This window comes from Mustela putorius, unplaced genomic scaffold (assembly GCF_011764305.1).
Source record: "Mustela putorius furo isolate JIRA1106 unplaced genomic scaffold, ASM1176430v1.1 tig00003858_pilon_pilon_pilon, whole genome shotgun sequence".
NCBI classification, from domain to species: domain Eukaryota; kingdom Metazoa; phylum Chordata; class Mammalia; order Carnivora; family Mustelidae; genus Mustela; species Mustela putorius.
The window spans coordinates 7,939,702-7,962,509 of record NW_025422010.1 but is presented as its reverse complement, the minus strand read 5'-3'; the positions used below and the strand labels follow the sequence as shown (position 1 = coordinate 7,962,509).

The 22,808-nt window shown below is 43.4% G+C and overlaps 1 protein-coding gene across 3 annotated transcripts in view; it reads right to left on the bottom strand.

The window, feature by feature from the left end:
• Window positions 1-17,910: 17,910 nt before the first annotated feature.
• Window positions 17,911-22,808, bottom strand: part of PIEZO2 (piezo type mechanosensitive ion channel component 2) — a 455,796-nt gene continuing 450,898 nt past the window's right edge. For all 3 annotated transcript variants that reach the window (XM_045065366.1, XM_004742696.3, XM_013051380.2), the window contains 2 exons: window positions 20,294-20,477; window positions 17,911-19,455 (listed from right to left, as the gene is read on the bottom strand). In XM_045065366.1, coding sequence (XP_044921301.1) covers window positions 19,203-19,455; window positions 20,294-20,477 — 437 coding nt within the window. In that variant the 3' untranslated portion in view covers window positions 17,911-19,202. The remainder of the gene's footprint in view (window positions 19,456-20,293; window positions 20,478-22,808) is intronic.

Here is a 22,808-nt window from a genome sequence, read left to right as displayed (position 1 = left end):
CATCAAAGGGGGTCATGTGGTCCCCAAATCCTGGAAATACCACTCTACCTCTTAGAATAAAGAATATTCGATAATTTTAAGTCAACACGCCAGCCCTCTGGCATTCTCTCTGGAAATGGGGTCATGTACATGGTTTAGCAGCAGAGAGGCTGTGCACTAAACTAATTCACTGAAGGCTCGGGTCCCTGGAGCGAGGGTGAGCCGGGCACTGTGGGATGCCGGAAGTGCAGGGGTTCTGCACGGCCTGCAGAGACAAAGTGTGGAGTCACGAGAGGCTTGGTCCTTATTTTGTTTTTTCCTTCATGGACCTTACCCCTGCTACCTAGTTAGCATTACAGAGTTACCAGCACAACCTTCAGAGTTCACCCACACAGTCAGGAAAATGGATTAAAAACATGTATTATAAAAAGAGTTATGGGGAAAGTTCAATTTCTCTAGAAGGTTCTGTTTTCTTTTTGAAGTTTGCACTGAGTTGCGAGATGGTAGGTTGTCTATTCGCCCATCCCTGGTCCATGCTGTAAATGCTCCGAGCACTGTATGTTAGAAAAAAAGCCTAGAGTTCAAAAAGATGATAAAACAGCACGATCAGAGAAGGCCTCGTGCCTTAAGTATCATTTGGGCTAAGCCTTAAGATTGAAGGTGTGGGATGCCTGGGTGTCTCAGTTGGTTAAGTGTCTGCCTTCATCTCAGGTCATGACCTTAGGGCCCTGGGACTGAGCCCCGCGTCAGGCTCTGCACTCAGTGGGGAGCCTGCTTCTCCCTCTGCCTCTGTCCCTCCCCACCACTTGTGCTCTGTCTCTCAAAGAAATAATCAAGCCTTTAAAAAAAAAATGAAGATGTGAACAGAAAAGGCTCATGGGTGGTAAGGCAGGAAGTAAGGAAAGAAGAGGGGAAGTCCAGGGGGAGAAATGGCTTGAGCTGCTGAACCCCCACCCCCGATCTCCCCCAGAAACCTTGTGTGTAACCCTCATGGATTGCGGCATGTTACATCTGTTTGTTTCCTGTTACATCTGTTTGTTTGTTACACTGTGAGCTCATCTAACACTGCACACGGCACACAGTTCTAGAATTTCTCATGGATGGAAGCTCACAGTATGTTCTCTTTCACATAACCCCCCCCCCACCACCACCACCACAGAGCATAATGCTTCTAAGATTCATCTATGTTGCTATGTATTTCAGTAATTCCTCATGTTTAATTGCTGAGTAGTATCCATTGTATGATTATCCCACATCTTTTTTTTTTCTAATTTTTATTTAGTTATTTGACAGAGAGAGATCATAAGTAGGCAGAGAGGCAGGCAGAGAGAGTGGGGGGGGGGGAAGCAGGCCCCCTGCTGAGCAGAGAGCCCAATGCAGGGCTCAATCCCAGGACCCTGAGACCATGACCTGAGCCAAAGGCAGAGGCATAACCCACTGAGCCACCCAGGCGCCCCGGATGACCCCAGCTGACCTTCTACTCATGATCACAAGGGCTATTAGAGAGTTTTCCTCTTCCTTCCTGATATTTCTGACTTTATTTCTTTTTCTTCTCTTACTGCTTTGTTTATACCTCTGGTATGGTGTCGAATAGAAATGCAGAGAAGGCATCTTTACGTTGTTTCCAACTGTAGGTAGAAAGCACTCAACTGTTTATAATTCAGTACTATACGTTTTTCCTAAAATGTTCTTCATCACACCAAGACAATTCCCTTTTATTCCTACTTTGCCAAGAGTTTTTATCACCCTGATAAAAACGTTGACTGCATCTACTGAAGTAGTGATATTGTTTTTCTCCTTTTTTTTTTTAATTGTTGGATTACAACAATTGATCTTTCAACCCTGCGATCCTGGAATAAATTTTATTTGGCTTTAATGTATTATCCTTTTAATATATTACTTGATTCAATTTGGTAATTTTTCTTGAGAAATTTTATGTCTATTTCATGAGGATATTGGTCTGTGTTTTTCTTTTCTAGAGATATTTTATTGTATTATGTTCATAGGGTTATACTTGCCTCATAAAATAAGTTAAGATGTTTTACTTCTTTCTCTACTTTCGGAAAGAGTTTGTGTAAGATTAGTGTTATTTCTTCCTTAAATGTTTGATAGATTACCCAGTCAAAATCATCTGTGCCTGGAGCTTCTTCTGTGGAAAAAATGTTATTAAAAAAACTCACTTTCTTTAGCATACATCTGGTTTCCAAATTTTCTCTTTCATTTTGTGCCAGTTTTGCTAAGTTTTATTTTTCAAGGAATTTGTCCATTTTATCTTAATTGCCAAGGTATCTGCATATTCATTTTCTATCATCTGCAGATTAAATAATTTCTACTAATCTTTCAAGATCACTCGCTGCTTCGTCTGTCATTTCATTTTAGGCTGATAAATATTTTCATTTTAGGTATGCTACTTTTGAGTTCAGAACAACCACTCGGATCTCTATATTTTCTATTCCTCTGCAAAGAATTGCTATCTCTTTATTCATTAAGAGGTTGTCATTCATCCAACAAAGTTGTCTTCATGGCTTTAAAATCCTTATCTGCTAATTTTGACATCCAGGTCATATCCAAGTGGTCTCTATTGTTTGTCTTTTCTCTTGAGAATGTGTCACACTTTCTAGTTTCTTAAAATGTCAGAAGATTGTCATTTGTGCCCTGATCATTGTGAATGCTCAGCTATGGAGACTTTAGGTTCAGGCATCTTCCTCTGATGAGCACGTGTGATATTCTGTTTTATCAAAATTAACTTGCTTGAGGGCACCTGGGTGGCTCAGTGGGTTAATCCTCTGCTTTCAGCTCAGGTCATGATCTCAGGGTCCTGGGATCGGGTCCAGCATGGGGCTCTCTCTTCAGCCGGGAGGCTGCTTCCCACCCCCTCTCTCTGCCTGCCTCTCTGCCTACTTGTGATCTCTGTCAAATAAATAAATAAAATCTTAAAAAATAATTAACTTGGTTAGTTTTAGACATCTAATTCTGTCTCTTGAACAAAGGAACTCTATCTCAGTTTAGTTCTTTGCTTTTTTAAAATTATTTTAAATTTTTTTAAAATTTATTTGGGAGAGAGAGTGAGAGTGCATGAGCAGGGGAGGGGCAAAGGGAGAAGCAGGCTCCCCACAAAGGAGGGAGCCCAGACACGGACGTGCGGCTGGATCTCAGGACCCCAGGATCATGACCTGAGCTGAAGGCAGACACTTAACCTACTGAGCCACCCAGGTGCCCCCAGTTCTTTGTTTTTTAACTGGGCAGCTTGTCACCTCTCTGCCCAAGCTTAGTTCAGAGTGGCCAGAGAATTCGATTTTCTGACTCTCTCCTTTCCAGGACCATCCCCCTCACTTCCTCCCTCCATCCCACCCTAGGACTCTGAACCCTGCCCTCCGCTTCTTCAGACCAGAAAGCCCGATGTGAGGTAGCTCAGTAGTCCCTGTGCACCTCTGCCTGTGCTCTGACGTCCGGCTAGGAGTCATGAAAACCAGAGCGCACCCAGAGCCTTTCTGTGCTTCCAAGAGCCAACCTGCTTTCATTCTCTTCCCATGGTCTCAGGGCTATTTTGTCTTTCTTTTCCTCTCCCCTTTTCCTCCTCTTCTTCTTCTTTGTACTTGACTCTGTGGTTTCTAGCAGTTACCTGCAGACGGGCTTTCCTGACAGGGGCTTGGTCAGCTCTGTCAAAGATGGAGGGCGACTCTGTATCTGAGTCCTAGGGAGAAGAGAGACCCAAGCCAACCAGCCAACAGAAAGGAATGTGAAGTCTGCTCTGTGGCTTCTGTGTCTGTTGACAGGGGTCTCAAGGTAGCACATCAGTGGTTCGGAGCAAAGGAAGACTCCTCAGGCTGAAAGGATATCCACCCAGAAACTGTGGGCCATGTGGGCTTCGAGGGCTCCAAGGAATGCAGGCCACTCCAGCGCTTTGCAGACTGCCTCGCTTGGAGGCCAAGGGAACTCACAGAGAACTGATTCACAAGGGCATGGAGCCCCCTTTATGGGGCTCCTAGAACCGCTTGGGCATGTGCCTATTACGGTACTACAAGGAGCTCAGGCTCTAATAGCAAGAAAAAGGAGAGACTGTTAATTATGTCATGATAACCACTTTTCTTAAGTGTGGGAATAAGAAAACTGACTCTGTGAACAGAGTCTCTAGGACAGAACAGGTCCAATAAAGAGATGGAATTCCCTTTCTTCACAGGCTCCCAGCCACGACAGCCTCTGAGAGAGCCTCTAGCCCCACGTCTACACCCTCGATCAGGCTTTCGTCATGCTGATTCCAACGTCGTTGGCCAGTCTTGTGACAGCTAGGGAAATAGCCCATATGAGGCATGTGGCTCATTTTATTGCTATCAGGTAAGAGGGCACATGATCTGAAAGGCCACCGGAAGTGGGGGATGAAGAAAAGACACTAACCTTACAATGATATTCATGCCTATTCCAGGGCACCTGAAATAAGCCCGTAATTTATGAAGCAATTAGGATGTTTCCCTTTTTCTGAGTTAGACCTGTAATGCCTCAGGAAATTAATGTTTGTCTTTGGGAATGTGTGTGTGTGTGTGTGTGTGTGTGCATGTGTGTGTTCTCAAAAGACTGTAGAGGTACAAATGGTGGATACTTGAAGAAGAAGTTATATTGAGGAGAAGGGACAAGAAGGGACCTGAGAAAGGTTGAGTTCTGCGAAACTTTCCCTCAGACCCTGTGGACATAAGCAGTCCCATGTCTGCTGTCCCAACCATGCTCTGATTCTCCGTAGATGTCCCCGCCTGGCAGGACAGACATCTGTACGTGGTGCTACAAGAGAAGCGTTGGGGAGGCAGGCCACCTTCAGGCGGAGAAGCAGCACCCCTGGGAGACAGCCTGAGAGGTTCTGGAAGGGGTCAGCTCACAGCATCATGGGGCAGGCTGGGCAGGTGTGACCTACCAGGGCGGACGGTGAGGAATGGGGGCAGCTGAAGGTCAGGGTGCCGTGGCCGGCCACCCACCGACTTCCGTCTGCTTTGGGGCCCGTTTGCTCTTCTTGTAGGGTCTTCCCACTGATTGAATGAGGCTAGCCTTCCTTATCCTAACCGTTTCTAGACTTAGCACTGAGGAAATATGGCAAATGAAATCCTTTTCCTCTAGTGTCTGACTACCAGGCTTTCCCACCCCTCATCAGTTACCGTGTTCTCCTTTCTCTGGCAGCAAGAACATTCCAATGCTTGTTTCTCTGGCCAGTTTCCCAGCCCTCTCTCCCTGACGGGTCTCTGGATCTTCATTGCCTCTCCCTTCTCACAGTACTGCGGCCCCCAACTTGGTGTCCACCCAGCAGCCGCTCTGTTCTCAGTAATGAACTTCTGAGGCAGCAGGAACAACCAGCCTGGCTTATTACGCACCCAGACCTGTCCGTACCTGTGACATGCAAGGTGCCATGAGAAATGCAACAGGGCAAAAAGCTTGCCATCCGCTTTCCTCAACTGCCAATAAACTGGCTTCAGTTAGGTTTTATCTTCCCTGGAGAAAACCCTAGAAAGTTCAGGAAGATCCTGCACTTTGTCTGTGAGCCCCTCCTGCATCTGCTGGGCTCACCATGTGTGTAACAGTCAATTTCATACCCAACACACCCGCCCTCTCCCAGCATGCCGGCGCTCCTTCCCCAGCTCCGTGTGCGGCCAGCTCCCGACCCCTGCGCAGGAGAGAACCCACTCCATCATGGTGGATTTTGTTTTTTTCCTTTTAGCACCCTGCTGATTCTATTGGCAAATATTTTGTTAAGAATTTCCATGGATTGACCGGCTCAGTTGGCTGGGTGTGTGCCTTCAGCTCGGGTCATGATCCTGGCGTCGGTCTTGTTTGATGACTCAGTGTATGGGCCATCTTCGTGAACGTTCCACTGGGAAGCAGATGGTTTTCGTCATTGGGTGAAGCGTTCTCTACATGTCGATTAGGTTAAGTTGGTGGGGAGTGTTGTTCAGATCTTCCGTGTCCTTACAGATGGCTTTTTTTTCCCCCTTATTTATTCTGTCGGTTGCTGAGAGAGTATTGAAATACCCAATTTTTATATTTATAGAATATATGTATATTTATAGAAGTATAAACTTTTTTTTGCCAGAGTTGAGCAGTGTGTGTGCCTAGCCTGGAGTTTTCTTTGTGAGAAAGTTTCTAATTATGAATTCTATTTTCTTAATTGTCACAGGGTCATTCATTCTGTTTTTTTAAAAATGTTGAGTCCCTCCTCCCTCCTCCCCCCTCCCTCCCCTCCTCCCTCCTCCCCCCTCCCTCCCCTCTCCCCCTCCCTCCTCCCTCCCTTCCATGCTGTGGCTTGTCTACAATAAATTCTCTTTTTTTATCTGAAAACACTTTGTCTTCATTTTTGACTTCCCGTAGAATTGTTGTTTAACAGTTTTATTTCCTTTTTTTTTTTTTAAATCAGTTTGAATAGTCATTCTAAACAGACATTTTGTTGGACTCTATTGTTTCTACACTTGATCTTAGCCCAAAGGCCAAGAAGTGATTAGCCTCTATTGTTCTGGATACAGCATCAACTGCTGACTGTAGCATTGTTCCATGTGTATGTTGTCTTTTTCCTTTTCTTTTTTTTTTTTTCTTTACTGGTTTTTTTAGATGATTTTCTTTTTTCTTTTCAGCTCTAGAAGTTTCATTATATTCAGGTGTGGTTTTCTTTATGTGTATCCTAAATTCTGATTGTTGGATCTTCTTGGATCTGTAAGCTAATGGTTTTCATCACATTTGGTAAGCTTTCAGCCATTATTTCTTCAAAATGTTTGTCTATCTCTTTCTCTATGGTTTATTCTGGAACTAGATAGGTTGTTGGAGGTTTGTTCACAAATTTTGTTTTCTCCATCTTTCTTTCATCTTTTTTCCCTCTCTTTCCTTTGGATTCGATATTTTCTTTTCTTTTCTTTTTTTTAAGATTTTATTTATTCATTTGACAGAGAGAGACACAGAGAGAGGGAATACAAGTAGAGGGAGTGGGAGAGAGAGAAGCAGGCTTCCTGCTAAGCAGGGAGGCCGACATGGGCTTTGATCCCAGGACCCTGAGATCATGACCTGAGCCGAAGGCAGATGCTTAACAACTGAGCCACCCAGGAACCCCAGGATTAGATATTTTCTACTTAATCTATATTCAAATTCACTCATTAAAAAATTCTACCTTCACATGTCTGTTGTTGACCCTTGGTAATTTAAAAACTAGCATGGATTTTGTAAGAATTGACATGTTTATGATTTTGAGATTGTACATCTATAAACATGATGAACCTCTGTTAGTCAAGTAAATTTTAAATTTTTTTTCTTAGAAACTTTATACTAGGTATTTTAAAGGTTTTCCCCCTCTGCATGTTACGAATGTTGTCCTTTTTTATCCTGGTACATTTCGTTGTTGGTTATTTCTGCTTGATAGCAACACTGTTGATTTTTGTAGGTCAATCTGTTATTCAATAGCCCTGCTAGGGTCTCCTATTAGTTTTATTGGTTGTGTGTAGGCTCTCTTGGGTTCCCTAAGCAGACAATCAGGTGTTTGGTTTTTTTTTTTTTTACTCTCTTAACATTTTTTATTTATGATTTCTTTTATTACCTATTTTGATGAGTTTAAAATTTTTGAATTTCATTTTCAGAATTCATGAACTATTTAGGAACTTATTATTTCTGGCCATAACCTAAGAATTATTTTTGCTTAGCTACTTAAAATGTAGTTTAGAAAAATAAATTTAACTTTGTACTGGTTTAAGAAGATGTTAGCCAAGATAGCCTAGATCATATTGCCATAATAAATAACCCCCAAATCCCTGTTTCTTAAAACAACAAAATGTTTATCTCACCTATACTATCTGACCATCAAAGTTTGGCAGGTAGGATCTGCTCCTTGTGATGACTTAGACACTCAGGTTGATGGAATAGCCACCATTTCAAATGTTGGCAGTTGTTATGCCAAGGTGAGGAGAGAGAGGAAGAAAGAACGCTCTGGAAATTCTCTTGGGCAATCGAATGCTCTAGGCCAGAAGTGACCCATTTCATTTCCGCTCACAACTCATTGGCCAGAACTCATCCCATAGTCATACCCACTCACAAGAGGTTGGACACAGGAAATGCGATCCCACTATGTTCCTCAAAGAGGGGAGACCTGCAATGGTTGAACAACACAGTATAATAACATTTGCTAGAAATTTGTTGATACTTTTCTCTCCACCTATTCAACTTCTGTATTCTCTATCTGTAGAGGCTGCATTCCATTAATAACAGACACATCAAACTTCTGAGCTGAGTTGTTCAAATCTTATTTTTATTCAACCTGATCTGTAAGATTCTACAAAAGCTATATCGTAATCTCGCACTATGGCTAGGATGTTGGTTTTGTCAACTTCTCCTTGCAATTATTTTTTTATGTTTATGTATTTTATGTGTGTGTGTGTGTATGTATATATGTGTATATATATACACATATGTATATATATGTTTATATATTTTGAAGGGGATATGATTAAGTTGAACTTATTGCTTGTCCTTTTGCTCTGTATCCTTACTTCTATCAAAATGATGTACATATAGATTGGTCGAGAAGTTACATAATTTTCCTACATTTGGCCATCTTCACTCATTGACAGGGCTTGGCACTAGTAGTTACTTGTAGCAGGTGTACACGATTTCATTTTCTCCCAACCATACCCTTGTAAGGTCATTGCCGTATTGTTATTCCTGATTTCCTCCCGAGTCCATGGATCCCGCACTAGAACCTCAAAGTCTGGGCTCTTTTCTTGGCCTGTGCTGCTCTCAGAAAACACAAGCCAACCTTTGAGGCCAAAGCAATCATCAAAGACGTATTCTCCCCAGAAGCTGTTTTGGTGGCTCTCTGTGGTGCCAATATTTGTACTAGAAAGTAGCTGTTCATGCTGTGCCTTGCCGCTCTGCCAAACTGAACAGCGTCTTCCTGGTCTTTCATTTCCCTGTACCTTGTTAGCACCTCGCACACAGTGGAGCTCAGCAGCACCAGGGCGACGAGGGAGAAAGGAATACGAGCTGTTTAGTGGAGAAGTTCTCCTAGCTTGGAAACCTTCTTCCTTCTAATTTCTTCCTGAAATATGTATTCCCTTTGCTAGAACACATCTCCTAGGTTATTCTCATGAGGGGTCCCTTACATCAGTCCCGAGTCTGATGATTCATGTTTATACTTCCTCCTTGGGGAAGCTTTTGGCCTAGTCCTGCTTTGGAGTTTCTTTGGGGCCTGCCTGACTGCAGTGAGAGGAGGTGGCCTGGTGGTCTGATTAGGCTCCTTAGGTAACTGCTCTCTGCAAGAGTTCCTGTTCTCCATTCAGCAGACAGGCTGTGCTTTTCATTTACTGACTTAGATCAGAGGGAGTTTTTTCCTGTCTTCAGGCATTATTGTGTTTTTTGGGTTTTGTTGTTGTTGTTGTTTTGTTTTGTTTCTTTTTTTTTTTTATGTTTTCTCGGTCCTTTGTTCCAAGGGCAATGCAGGACAAAAGCTACTTGGCTTGTCATGGACCGCCGCACCCTCAGAGCAGTACTGAACCGTGTGCGATGCAGCCATCTGCAAGGTTCATTAATATTTCACTGCCTTGCTTCGGTCTGGGTGCCACGAAGCAGCATCATTCATAATTTACTGCTATTGCTGGGCCATTCCCTAATGCGTCATTAGTGTTTTAGGATGGTCTGGCCCACGGAGCACTCAGCATATGTGTCAGCAGCCTCAGAGGTCAGGCTCTGGGCAGCTCCTCTGCACCAGGGTGGGGAGGGTAGGCTGCACAGAGCAGCCCAGCTGGGCCGTCAGCTAGCCAGAGGCACCAGGAGTCCAGGAAGGTTACCCCAGAACTTTCCACAGCTCAATCCACTTCTGTTTTTGCACGAAGCCTTCCTGCATGGAGATGGAACAACATTCAAGGACGTAAAATTTTCCCAGAGAGAACTTGGCTGCAATTGAGATTGTACCAAAAATATAAAAAAACATGCAAAACAGCAAGTTAGATGCAAACTAATTTTATTTAGCCGGATTTTAAGAAGCTATATTTCCACACTCGGAAGTGTATGTCCTTATGATTTTGTTTTGCTTTACACTTGCTAAAAAGCCACCGTGGTCCTTAAGTTTTGTAAATTTGATGGAATGTGCCATTGTGCAGACAGGTCCAGGTGGGACTAAGGGATAGAAGCGCCCACCCTGGTCCTGAAAGACCCCTCCCCTAGAAGATAGATAGGATAACTAACCGCTTGTTTGCTTTTCTGTGAACCGCTGGCTTTTAGGCGTAAATTAGGTTATTAATTGCTTATTAATTGCTCTTTTGCCCTTCTGTAACTGCTTGGCTTATAGAAATAATAGAAGACGCCATGATGGCATTCCTACTTTCCCCCTTCTTGTTCCCCCTCCCTGCCTCTCTCCTCCTGCGAAGCCAATCAGCAAACTCCACGTATGCCTTTTTCAAAAGTTCTAACTGTCAACCAATCAGTTGTGCCCCACCCAAAACTTGTTTGTACCTGTCTATAAAAACCCGGCACCACCCCAGCCGGGTGTGCTCAGCTAGCAGGAGCTGCTGACCACCCGCAGGCGCCCGCGTAACAATAAAGAACCTCTTGCTGATTGCATCCAGTGGCAGTGTTGGATTCTTGGGTAAGGGGATCCGCGGGTCTTTCAAGTCTTTCAGTCCAAGTGCTCTGGGTATTCCTCGAGGTAATGTCCTTCCCTGGGGACTCCAGCCTTTTCCACTCGCACCCCCTCATATTTTCTACTCATCAGCCCTCCATATATCAAAAGGGACTCTCTGAGATGATCCAACCCTTGGCAGAATTTTAAGGCAATATTAAGGTATTCGCTTCCCTGGTGCTGCTTGCGTGTAGGAATTCGCTCTAGCTAAGGGTTGAAAAATTTTTGTTTTCTTTTCAAAATCATCTCTGATATAATCCAGTGGGAGAAGAATGATTTTATGTGAGGTGTGAGAGCCTTCTTAGTGTTACTAAACCCATTCCAAGTGGGAGACTTGCAACCTCTTCTAATTGTCTTTGAGGCTGAACTTGGAGCCACTGATTATACCTTCTGGATTATCATTTATTAATGAGGCTGACCAGACGTTTCCAATTATTGCTTACTTGGTTCCAGGTCTGAAGACTTCCCTTGTCAGGCATCATTTTTATAAGGCTGCAAAAATTCTTCACTCTTCTCAGTAAACTTGACCTAGTTTTTCCAATGGGCATTCGACTAACACCTGAGCAAGTGTGACTGATCAGGAAGCGAATGAAAGGAAACAGACCCTTACCTTCCATCTCTGGAGTTCTAGTTCTTCAGTTGCTTTAGACATTCCTTTCATGAGGGTAGTGAGGGCAAAACTTTGGGGCCAACTTGGTTGGAAGGATGGCAGAGCCCACATTTATTGTGAATCTTCTATACGTTATCATGATACATTAGATCTAGAGTCATCTGGCCAGGATCCCCTCTAGGGCAAGATGGGAAGGGAGTGTCTTCAAACCTGGCCATTGTTGAAATCATCTAAAAGGATTTAAATGCATAAAGATGTGTAGAGCCTGGTGTCCTTATTCAGAGACATAGGGAGTCTAGAATTTGTAGTTTTTAACAAGAGCAAGAGATGAGGGGCGCTTGGGTACTTAGTGGGTTAAGCCTCTGCCTTCAGCTTAGGTCATGATCTCAGGGTCCTGGGATTGAGCCCGGCATCAGGCTCTCTGCTCAGCAGGGAGCCTGCTTCCCAAACTTCTCTCTCTGCCTGCCTCTCTGCCTACTTGTGATCTCTCTGTTAAATATAAATAAAATATTTTTTAAAAAAGTCAAAAATGGTTCTAATGATCAGCTAGTGGATTAGATGTACTGTCCTTAAACACAGATCCATGACCAATAGTTCAGAATCAGCAGGGTACAGGTTAAAGAAGGTTATTTCTGGGCCCTAGATCTATATGATGTGATAGAGGAGTCTCATAGGCTTCAGAATCTATAGGTTTCTAAAGCTGTCTATTGATTCTGATCATCAGAAAGATTTGGAAACTCCTAGACTAGAGAGGATGGATGGAGAGTGGAAGCCTGCAATCCCACAAAGGGTTGTTGGGGTAAACAATGAGAAGGGTGAGGGCAGAGCCGCAGGACGAGAAGAGCAGAGGTTTAGGGACTGGACCAGAGAGACATCTGCTGGACTCCCTGGCCTGTGTGAGTCTTAGACTCTTTGAGGTCCCAGCAAGAGTGGCTATTCTTAACAGACTTAAGGCAGGGAAGATAGAGAGCTGAGATGAAAATCATGATTTTGGTTTTGATCATATTGCATTTGAGTTGCCAAGGGGTTATGAATGTAGAATCCCTCTGAGCAGTTAAGAGAAGCAGAACAGACAGCGAAGAAGTCAGACTAGACATCTAGAACTGTCTGCATGGTGAGTGGTTCCGTCTGCAGGCATAGGTGACATTCGTCATCTGTGACACCGGCTTGGAAGAATCTTCAGAAGAAAATGGACCAGAAGGAGGCTTTTAGCACAGATTTTAAGTACTTTTTAAAGGTTGACTTCATATCTCAGAGTCTTGGGATCAGGATACACGGGAATCTGTGGGTGCAGTTTTCTTCCTGTTGGATGATGGCTTGTCCTGTCTATGAGCCTGGATCTGGGTCCCTTATGAAGAAGAGCATGCATAGTTCTCCTACAATAAGAGTCAGGCTCTTGACATTCCTTCTGTGACCCAGATACTCCTGGGCTGTTCTGAACTCCTGTGATCACCTCTCAATTCCGTCTGGAGACTGGTTGGTAGCCTCTTACCCAAGACAACAATGATGTCCATAAGCCTAGAGCCCAATACCTCTTGAGTAATGGAAAAACATCTTTTAAAAATATAACCCACCTCTATATAAGTAACTTATACAACTCTACACACACACACACACACACACACACACACACACACAGAAACCCAACAAATAATCTGATTAAAAAATGGGCAGAGGACCTGAATATACATTTTCCCAAAGAAGACATCCAGATGACCAACAAACACATGAAGAGATTCTCAACATCTCTAGTCATCAGGGAAATGCAAATCAAACCCACATTGAGATCTTGCCTCATACCTGTCAGGACAACTAGAATAAAAAAGACAAGAAATAACAAGTGTTGTTGAGGATATGGGGGAAAAGGAACCCTGTTGATGGGAATGCAAACTGGAGCAGCTCCTGTGGCAAACAGCGTAGGGGTCCTTTAAAAAAGTAGAAATAGGGGCACCTGAGTGGCTCAATAGGTTAAAGCCTCTGCCTTTGGCTCAGGTCATGATCCCAGGGTCCTGGGATCAAGCCCCGCATTGGGCTCTCTGTTCAGCAGGGAGCCTGCTTCCTCCTCTCTCTCTGCCTGCCTCTCTGCCTACTTGTGATCTCTGTCTGTCAAATAAATAAATAAAATCTTTTTTTTAAAAAAAGGAGAAATAGAACTAGCCTATGATCCAGGAATACTAGATATTTACCCAAAGAAAGTGAAAACACTAGTTTGAAATGCAACCCAATGTATTCACTGCAGCATTATTTACAATAGCCGAAATATGGGAACAGCCCATGGCTTTATCTATAAATGAGTAGATAAAGAAAATATAATATACATACAAGGAAATATTTCTTAAAAAAAATCGAGATCTCACCATTTGTGACAACATGGTTGGACCCAGAGGGTATTATGCTAAGTAAAATAAGTCAAAGAAAGAAAGACAAATGCCATATGATCTCACTTGTATGTGGAATGTAAACAAAACAAAACAAAACAGACAAAAAGCAGAAGCAAAGCCATAAATACAGAGAACAGACTGATAGATTGATGGTTGCCAGAAAGGAGGGGGTGGGGTTTGGGCAGAAAGGTGAAGGGCAGTGGGAGGTACAGGCTTCCAGTTATGGATTAAGTCACAGGAATGAAAGGCTCCGCATAGGGAATGCAGTCAATGATATCATAATAGTGTTGTACAGTGATAGGTAGCTACACAGAGGGTGAGCACTCTATAAGATACAGACTTTTTGAATCCAGACGCCCTATGCCGGAAACTAAAGTAACATTCTGTGTCAGCTGTGTGTCAGTTAAAAAATACTCAGCTCAGCTGGGAAGGAGACAGACCACCTGGCAGGTACGTGGGTTAGAGAGAGCACCCCTGCACCAAGCCCAAGGAGATGGGGAATAGACTAGGCAGCTTCTCCTCCACAGCCCCCTCCTGCCCGGGGGCCTCTGTATACACGACATTACTCGCTGTTGTAATACAGTGACTGAAAGCTCTTCCAGCATCCGTGCACTTGCTGGCACAAGGCTGGGCTCCAGCCACAAAGCCTGACGAACTCACTGAAATCAAGCCGCCACACTGCCAAGCTGGCCTAGAGCACTTTCCCAGAACGAATACCTCTGGATCTTTCCAGAACTCCTGCTCCTGTATGTCAGTGCCAGTAGGACTCATCTACACCTTTGGCTTCTCCTTCTGCACCATCACCTCTGTCTCCTGCTCCCTAGTGGTCCCTGGCCACACCGCTCTCCCGTGGGCCATGAGTTGGTGATGGGAACTGTGAGTGAAGGTGTCCTTTTCAAAGCAGTGTGCCAGACCCCAGTGGGGGACAGAGGGCAAGGAAACAGGGGCCTGGAGCTCCTTAAATACCATCGGCAGCTTCCATTCCTCCTACGATGTTACCTGGGGCATTTAGCTTCAGTTCTTTCCTTCCGCTCGCTAAAAGTTTTAAACTCACGTTCTGTTTTAGCTCTAAATCTTTGCCTGACATCTCCCAAGATGATGAGAACTTGTTCGGGGTCCTAAACCCTTGGGTACAGGGGCGCTGCAGCCAGGGCGGGGGTGGGGGAACAGGGATGGGAGTGGGGAGGCCTGACTTGCGGGTGCTGGGTCTGTGGCAGGTGCTTGGCTGAGGGCTGTGCCCCTTCCTGGGGCTGGGAGCCTTGTCCCCCATGATCGCCTTATGTCCTCCTGGCTGGTGTTACTAACCCGTACTGCCTGAAAAATGAGAATTAGAAAAGTGGATTTGTGGAAATAAAGTTAAACAAAGACATTGGAGAAAGTCTCCATGCAATCGATTAAAAGTTTTCCCTAAATCTGCCAGTTTCCCTTACCCTAAAAGATGTTTCTTGAGGCATTGCTTTAGACCTGCAAAACAGCTCCATCCTGTGGGCGCCACTGAGTGCTAGCGACACATGTGCATATGGTGGTGGCCCTCTGTCAGCCAGCATCAGCTGCCCCAGCATTGGGTCTGCACTGGCTTCTGGGATGGGGCTGTGCAGGGGCTAACCTCACGTTCCCGAAGCGGCTCCGCCTACTGCGGAGTTGACCCCTCCCATCATCTGCATAATTAATCCCCAGGAGGAAGAGCCCCTGCGGCACAAGTGGCCAACTTCAGAGGTCTGAATAATTCTACGACAAGGGACAGCGGAAGCAGTTACTCTAACTTAGGATGAACACTGCTGCTTCGTGACTCAAACAGAAAGTGCACCCAATAGCATTTCCATATACTCGCTGCCCCCACATAGGCGCATGCTCCCTCATTATCCACGCCCCCCACCGGGCGTGGTGCTTGGTTACAACTGACACACTGTTAATCATTCAGAATCCTTCATTGACCTTAGGGTTCCCTCTTGGGTTCTACATTCTATGGATTTGGACAAATGTCTCATGACTTGTTTCCATCATGACAGCATCATGAACTGTTTCCATGCGTGGAAAATCCTTTATGCTCTACCTGTTGACCCCTCCCCACTCCACCCCACACCCACCTCACCCCAGGCAATACTGATCTCTTTACTATCTCCATGATCTTGTCTTTTCCAGAACGTCATACGTCATACGGTTGGAATCATACAGCATGTAGCCTTTTCAGACTGGCTTTTTTCACTTAATAATATGCATTTAATTTTCTTCCATTTTTTTTCTTTTTTCATGGCTTGAGTTTTTTAAAATTTATTTTATGAATGTCTGTCTGTATGTATTTATTTATTTAAATAAATAAGTATTTATTTATTTATTTAAAGATTTTTATTTATTTGACAGAGAGTGAGAGAAGGAACACAAGCAGGGGGAGTGGGAGAGGGAGAAGAAGCCTTCCCCCTGAGCAGGGAGCCTGATGCAGGATTCAATTCCAGAACCCTGAGATCATGACTTGAGCTGCAGGCAGATGCTTAATGACTGAGCCATCTAGGTGCCCCAAGCGTGCAATATTTAAATAATTAAACTTTTAACTGATAATTTCTGTAAGCTTGGAGCATTCCCACTTCTGATCTGGGAGACCCTGTATATAGCCTCCAATAAGTACTATCAGACAGAAAACTAAGGATTTCTATACCCAACCCAGGAAGTCAGAATAAAGAATAACACACACATGAAAAAAAAAAAAAAGAATAAGACAAAAAAAGAAAGAAAGAAAGAAAGAAAGAAAGAAAAGAAAAGAAAGAATAAGAAAGGCAGGAGTCAAGATTTCTAAAGTAAAAAGCACATACACAATAGAGAAGATTACCAACCATGCCTTGAAAATATGAGTAGGATAGATAGACCAGCAAATTTGGTTAATGAAAGTACGTGTGAACACAACCACAGATATTTACTACTTAAAACAATTAAAATGTTTTTTTTTGTTTTGTTTTGTTTTGTTTTTTTAAATAACTCTTATTCCAAACAATCTAGGCTCCTGAGAACCAATCACTTGTGCACACTGACTGTTCCAAAGCACCTTTTTGCCAAATAATTTGTGTCAGGAGGCCAATGAGATGTCCGTCTTTATTTCCAGCTGTGAAAGTAAATGTGTTCTTCCTTGTTAATACTGTGTTGGAAGGCTGTGTTTAGAGGAATCAGGGCAGGTAAAGGCAGGAGCAGCCTGGTGTCTGGTTTTTCCTCAGTGATCCTTGTTTTCCTTCCCTGCTGCCCCCCAAACTGAGCCAACAAGGACAAACCCCACTGACTTTGTGATGTGGAGCAGCCCAGATGCAGAAGGCAGAGGAGAGAAGCAAAGATCGTCCGGCAGAGCAGGGGATCCGGAGCCCCTCTTGGCAACACTGTTGGTGCCCAGGCACCCCGGGAGGGGACTGTGCAAGTCCCCATTCAGGGATGAAGGCAGGGACTCAGCAGCATGGACTGGAGGAGCAGGGCAGGCTGGACCTGTGAACTCTCAAAACGAATTCATTGACACTGCCTCCCAGGACCAGGCCCCATGACGTGGGGAACAGCTACCCCTGGGGAGAGAGGCCCATGGAGGGACGAGTGGGGAGAGCAGTGTGGGGCGCCTAAGGAAGGAGGGCATGCCCCCTGCCATGTCCCCTCTAGCTCCACATGCCTTCCTAAAGGAAGCACATCCCTTCTACATTTCTTTATTTCTAGTTTTTAAATTTCCTTTGACATTTTCCCCTCTGATGCATGGGGAAGGTTTTTCTTGAACCCTGGAAACTGTTCTCTTGAGGAACATGGGCATTCTGGTGTACTTTGACTTTACACTTTCTTCTCAGGAACATTGCCTCCTTCTCCTCTTTCCTAAATGTGTCATAATGAGCTCTCTGGAAATTCCCTTGAGTTGACATTTTTAAAAGAAAGAATTCACAACCAGAAATATGCACAATGATTCTTGCTGCTGTTGGAGAATCAGAATGTGGTCCAAAGAGTTCCCCTAAATAGTCAGAGCTTATTATTACGATGACTGGAGGACTTGATTTCCTCAGGGCAGAAGTATGTTGGCTTTCACGTTTGAAGAACAAATATGCACTAATTTTCTAGAAGACACTTAACAGCTCCGGATTCACTGTAACTCTTTGGAAATTAATTTGTTACCAGTTGCATCCTGCTTATATTATTCACATAGAATAATATAATCTCATTATTCACATGAGAAAGACAAAACCAACAAGAAGTGAATTCTTCCCTCAGTTGATTTTTTTAACACCTTGTTTACATAGGGTTGAAAACAGTCGTTTTTTCTACTTCATGCAAAAGAGGCAGAATGAAGAGTATTCTTGAACTGACTTTGCAAGATGTGCTTTATTTTAAATCAGTCCTGAACCCAAACTACATAGGATCATTTTTTTTTGACGTATTCTATTCCATTCGATGATTCCTCACAAACTGTATTTTAATATGGAATGAAAACTACATTTCGATCATAAATTTTCATGCTACATTGTTATTTAACGAAGAGGTTGTATTACCAATAATAATAATTTAAGAAAAGGCCATTTTTTTTATTTCCCCAAGCTCAATATACATATTTCTTCCATAATTATGAACTTAAAAAACCCGTCTCAGATGTAAAAATGTGAATTGGAATATGTAAACTCTTTGATATACCTGAAAAACGGAGGAAAATGTCACATACTGGAAAACACCATTGCCTTAAATCATCGAAATGGGAAAAAGCATGTTGAGGGGGAGAGGGGAAAGGTAGAAGAGCATTCATGACCTCAGTTAGTAAAAGTTACAAAGTCAGAGTATTCATTCCACACCCAACTGGGCGCCATTTTTATCTTTCTACCTGGAGCCCGTGTCTGAGGAGGAGCGGAAACTCTAAAGCAGAACAGCCACCCTCACGGAAGCGGGTCATGAGCTGGGCCTCAACAAAGCCAGTCCACATATTTGTTTTGCTGCTTTTTTTTTTTTCCTGAGAAGTCACTGGTGTTTAATGGAAAGATTTTTTTTTATTAGTCTTCAGTTAAGATAAGGCAGTAAGAGTGTCACTAATGTTAACTTTTTGCTTAGAATGAGGCTTATCCTTCCTCTGGTATCTTCATGGGTCTTTAGCTCCCTTTCTCTTTTCCCCCTAGAAATCCGTTCGGGAGTTTCAGCCTCCTATTGCTGTTGCATATTTTTGGGGTGTGCTGAGTCCCATCTGTTCTCCTTCCCCACTGGTGACAGAGCGCAGTGTCTGCCATGATAGCATCTCTGCAGGAAGGGTGCAGTCCCCGTGCCGAAAAACACAGGTGTCTTTCCTTCTCCCTTCATCTTCTCTCCTGTTTCTCTGAGAGAGGAGATCCATAAATGACTCCTTTGCATAGTCAATCAGAACACAAGACACTGTTGACTAAAACATAAAACAAGTAGCCCTGATTTTGGAGAAATGGAATTACAAATAACTTTTTCAACAGCGCCTTCATTTGCAAGGTAGCTTAGACTGCAAAAAGAAGTCAGCTCCTTCTGACCACCTGTCAGAAGAGAAGCCATTTCCATCCAACTAGAAATGCTTAGCTCTTATGAGAATATTGTGCTTTTTTAAAAAAATTCAAATGTTAACTTGACTTGCAGTCTGTGTCTTAAATGATCAATTTGTTTTTTCTCTAGTCCATTTGATCATGGTTTCTGGTGAGCGGTACAGGAATATTAATTTGGCATAGAGATCTTCCTCTAGTTCCAGTTCCCCTGTCTCTCGAACTAAAAAAATATCTGTGCATAACTTCAGGATTCGATCCACATTTGGAAGCTCTTCAAACATGATCGAGTGAGAAATGCCACTGAAGAACTCACGGACAAACTTCCCAATCACAAGGACAACCGAAGCATATAACCCCATGATACTGAAAAAAAAAAAAAAAAAATCGAGTAGACATTGTATTTACCAGTTAAATACAGTTAATAGAACGCATCTAAAAGAAAAGAAAAAACAGTATTTCCCTCCAACTCCACAGAAGATATGATAAACTGATCAAAGTTCAAAGTTTTTCCCTGACAGAACTATAATACTTGAAAAATGAAAATAAAAAAAATCCAAATTTTGAAATAACCGATGTTAAGAGTTTCACAGATGAACTTCAGGTGGTTTTACTGCATATATTAAATAAAGAAATCACACAATCGATTTGGTAGAAATGCCACTGTATTATATACACTTTTCTGCACCCAGCACTTTATTTTTAGAAATACAATTCTGCATAGACAATGAACAGATGTTCATGTCCTATTGGGGATGTATGTGTCCTAGCATTTAAGGATCAGAACACTGTGAAATGGTATCTTCAGACCATCTGGACATCGGACCATATCCCAGACTGTGACGTCTGACTAAGACCCTGTCTGCTAGGGTAAGAAGGCAATCTAAACAGAAAAGAGGTAACCCAACATCAATTTCTATGTTTAAACACTGAATGGCCTCAAACATAACAGGAAGGTGTAGAGCGAAGAAACTGGACATATGACTTCTAGACCTGTCCTTAAGGGTGTTACTCACATCAGGCATTTTGACTTCTTTGGGACTCTGGTTCTCCATTTTTTTAAATGAAGAGCCAATAACCTATGAATTTTAATGTTCATCTATTAAGTTCAAGAATTCTGGGAAGATATAAGGCTTCCTATCCTCAACTTTATATGATACAGAAGTAGACTCTTACAAATGTTAACTATGAAATAAGTTCTTACCCGTAGCCAGCCAGGAACCCCAGACTTGGGGGGCTGACTTTGTCATTGAAGACCACCAGTTCCAAGGCCTGGGCGTGCTGATTATATATTCTATTTCCAGTCAGATTGAGAACCCACCACTCACTGTTAGATTTAGTTGTATTGTCTCTGGACAAAATGATGGTGATATTCATGAAATTATTTTCTGGAAGAGGAGTAAAATGAAATTATGTTAGCATCAGACTATTAGGATTTAGGCTCAGCAGTCCTCAGATGGCAAACCCCAGTTACTACTATCCATAGCATGGTGTATAGTGCCTGGATGAGTAGGACACAGGGACACGGTAACAATGTGAATGGGGAAAGAAAAGTGGGCCCTTAGGTGTGCATGTTTTCTCCTTGTCACTAAACAGGTAGCTCCCTACTGCTGAGTGAGCATGGCAGACACGTCACAGGAAAGAAAGATGACCCATCACCTGAGTGTCCTTGCTGAGAATTCCAGACAACTTGTTAGACATTTAAAAATCCCAAATCACCAACTTTTTAGTGAATTGAGTAATTCACTAAATTATTACCAGCATTTATTAAGTGTCTTTGAGAAGAAGCCCCTCTGTCAGGTGATGAGGGGTTACAAAATTGCATACAGCATGATTCCATATCTCAACAGGAACAGGCCATGTATACAAGTGCGGCTTATGGGCATGAGGCAACCACTACAGGACCTGCACCCACAAGTTCTGTAAGCATGGGGAGACTACTTCTCCTTGGTAGGATCCAGGAGGGCTTCCCAGAGAAGACGGCTTCTGAGCTGAGTTTTGCAGGGTGAGAACTTCAGTAAGTGGGGATGGACAGGGAGAGGAGGCTATTTCAGGAGGGCTTGATGGCGTGAAGCTCAGTAAAGTTCTGAAAATCCATGATGCGTGGTTAATGATTGCTTTTGTTGGAGCACAGAGTAAATATAAAAGAATTGTGAAAGGGTGGAAGAAAACTTGGAGTTCTTTGAGTAGGTCTTTCTAAGAAAATACCACCCCCGTCAATAATAATAGGGCCTCAGCTGAGAATTCTGGTGGTGGACTGTGAGGGTAGGGACCTTGTCTTCATTATTTCCTGCTAAATTCCTGGATCGGAGGAATCTGGGACAGTGCCTAGTAATGAATGTCTATTTGATGGATGGATTGGATGGATGGATGAATGGATGGACAGACAGATGGATGGAATGATGGAGTGTGAGGTAGGAAGCTCTTAAAGATAAAGAAACCCTTACCCAGCCTGAATGTGAACCATTCAGAATGCTCAGGAACAGAAAGAACCTTGGTTCTGAAGTCTAGAGAGTTCTAAGAAGGGACATCTGGCCTAGGTTTGAATCTAGTTTGTTCACATATCAGTTGTATAAACTCTGCTGAGTAATTCACACCCTGAGCCTCAGTTTCTTCCTTCGTAAATTGGTGATAACCACCAACTTATGCTAAAGATTAGACATTACTAAGAAAGCAGCTCATCAGAGAAGCTATTGTGTTGGCAAGACCCGAGAGCACAAGACCGTGTGGTCTGGGGAAGGACTTTGTTGGCTGGACCTCAGATGACCCACAGCCAACAAGCCTATGTTTGGGGAGCACAGAGCATGTGGCTGATAAAGGGGAAAATAAGGGTGGAGAAGGGCTGGGAATCTGGGTACAAGGTGAGGCTGACCCTGGAGGGAGGAGTCCCATCTTTCTGAAGCTGAAAGGAAGTGGGGGGATTGGTGAACATTTGAGCCCCATTGCCAGGGAGAGGGAGGCAGCTGAAGGAGGGCCCTGGCAGGCTTGCAGGATCATTTGATGAGGGGGGCAGCAGCTGTGAAGGACCCACTGAGGGACAGTAGCATTTCAGAGGGAATGACTGATCATTGAGCAATCTATGCTCTTGGACTAAGCATTTCTAGAACTATCTGGACTGAAATGGAAATACCAAAGTACTCAGTGCATCTCACAATTACCGTGTAAGACATATGTATTATTTATTGACTGTTGAGGAAGAAAAGCATAGAGATGTGGGGACCCACCCATGCTTGTCTTCTGAACCTGTATCCTGCCTCTACTTCTGTTGGTCTCCATGGGACCTTCCAGCTGTTCGTTTACATCTCCATCTTTCCAGGTAAACATGAGCCTCAAGGAGCCTGGTGTCCAGTGCCTGACACACTGTCTGATGACCATGAGCACCCCATGTTGGCAAAGGAATGAACATGACTTGGATAACAGCTTTGTCCTTTTACTTTTATCACATGTACCCATCTGCTCTGACCCAGACAACTGAAGCAAACAATGCTTAGTAATTAATGCTTAAGAATCCCCAAACATCAACATGCTACCATCACTGTTTTTTGGGGTACATACAGTCCCTAGAGGCTGACCTTGATACTTAACCACCCTTGGGCTGAATCAAGTACATTTCCTGCTCCGTTTTTATTGTTCTTATCGTAGGGCTTTCATATTTAATATTACGTTAGGCCATTTTCTGCCCAAGAGATGGACGTTAATAGAAACAAATGAACAGACTG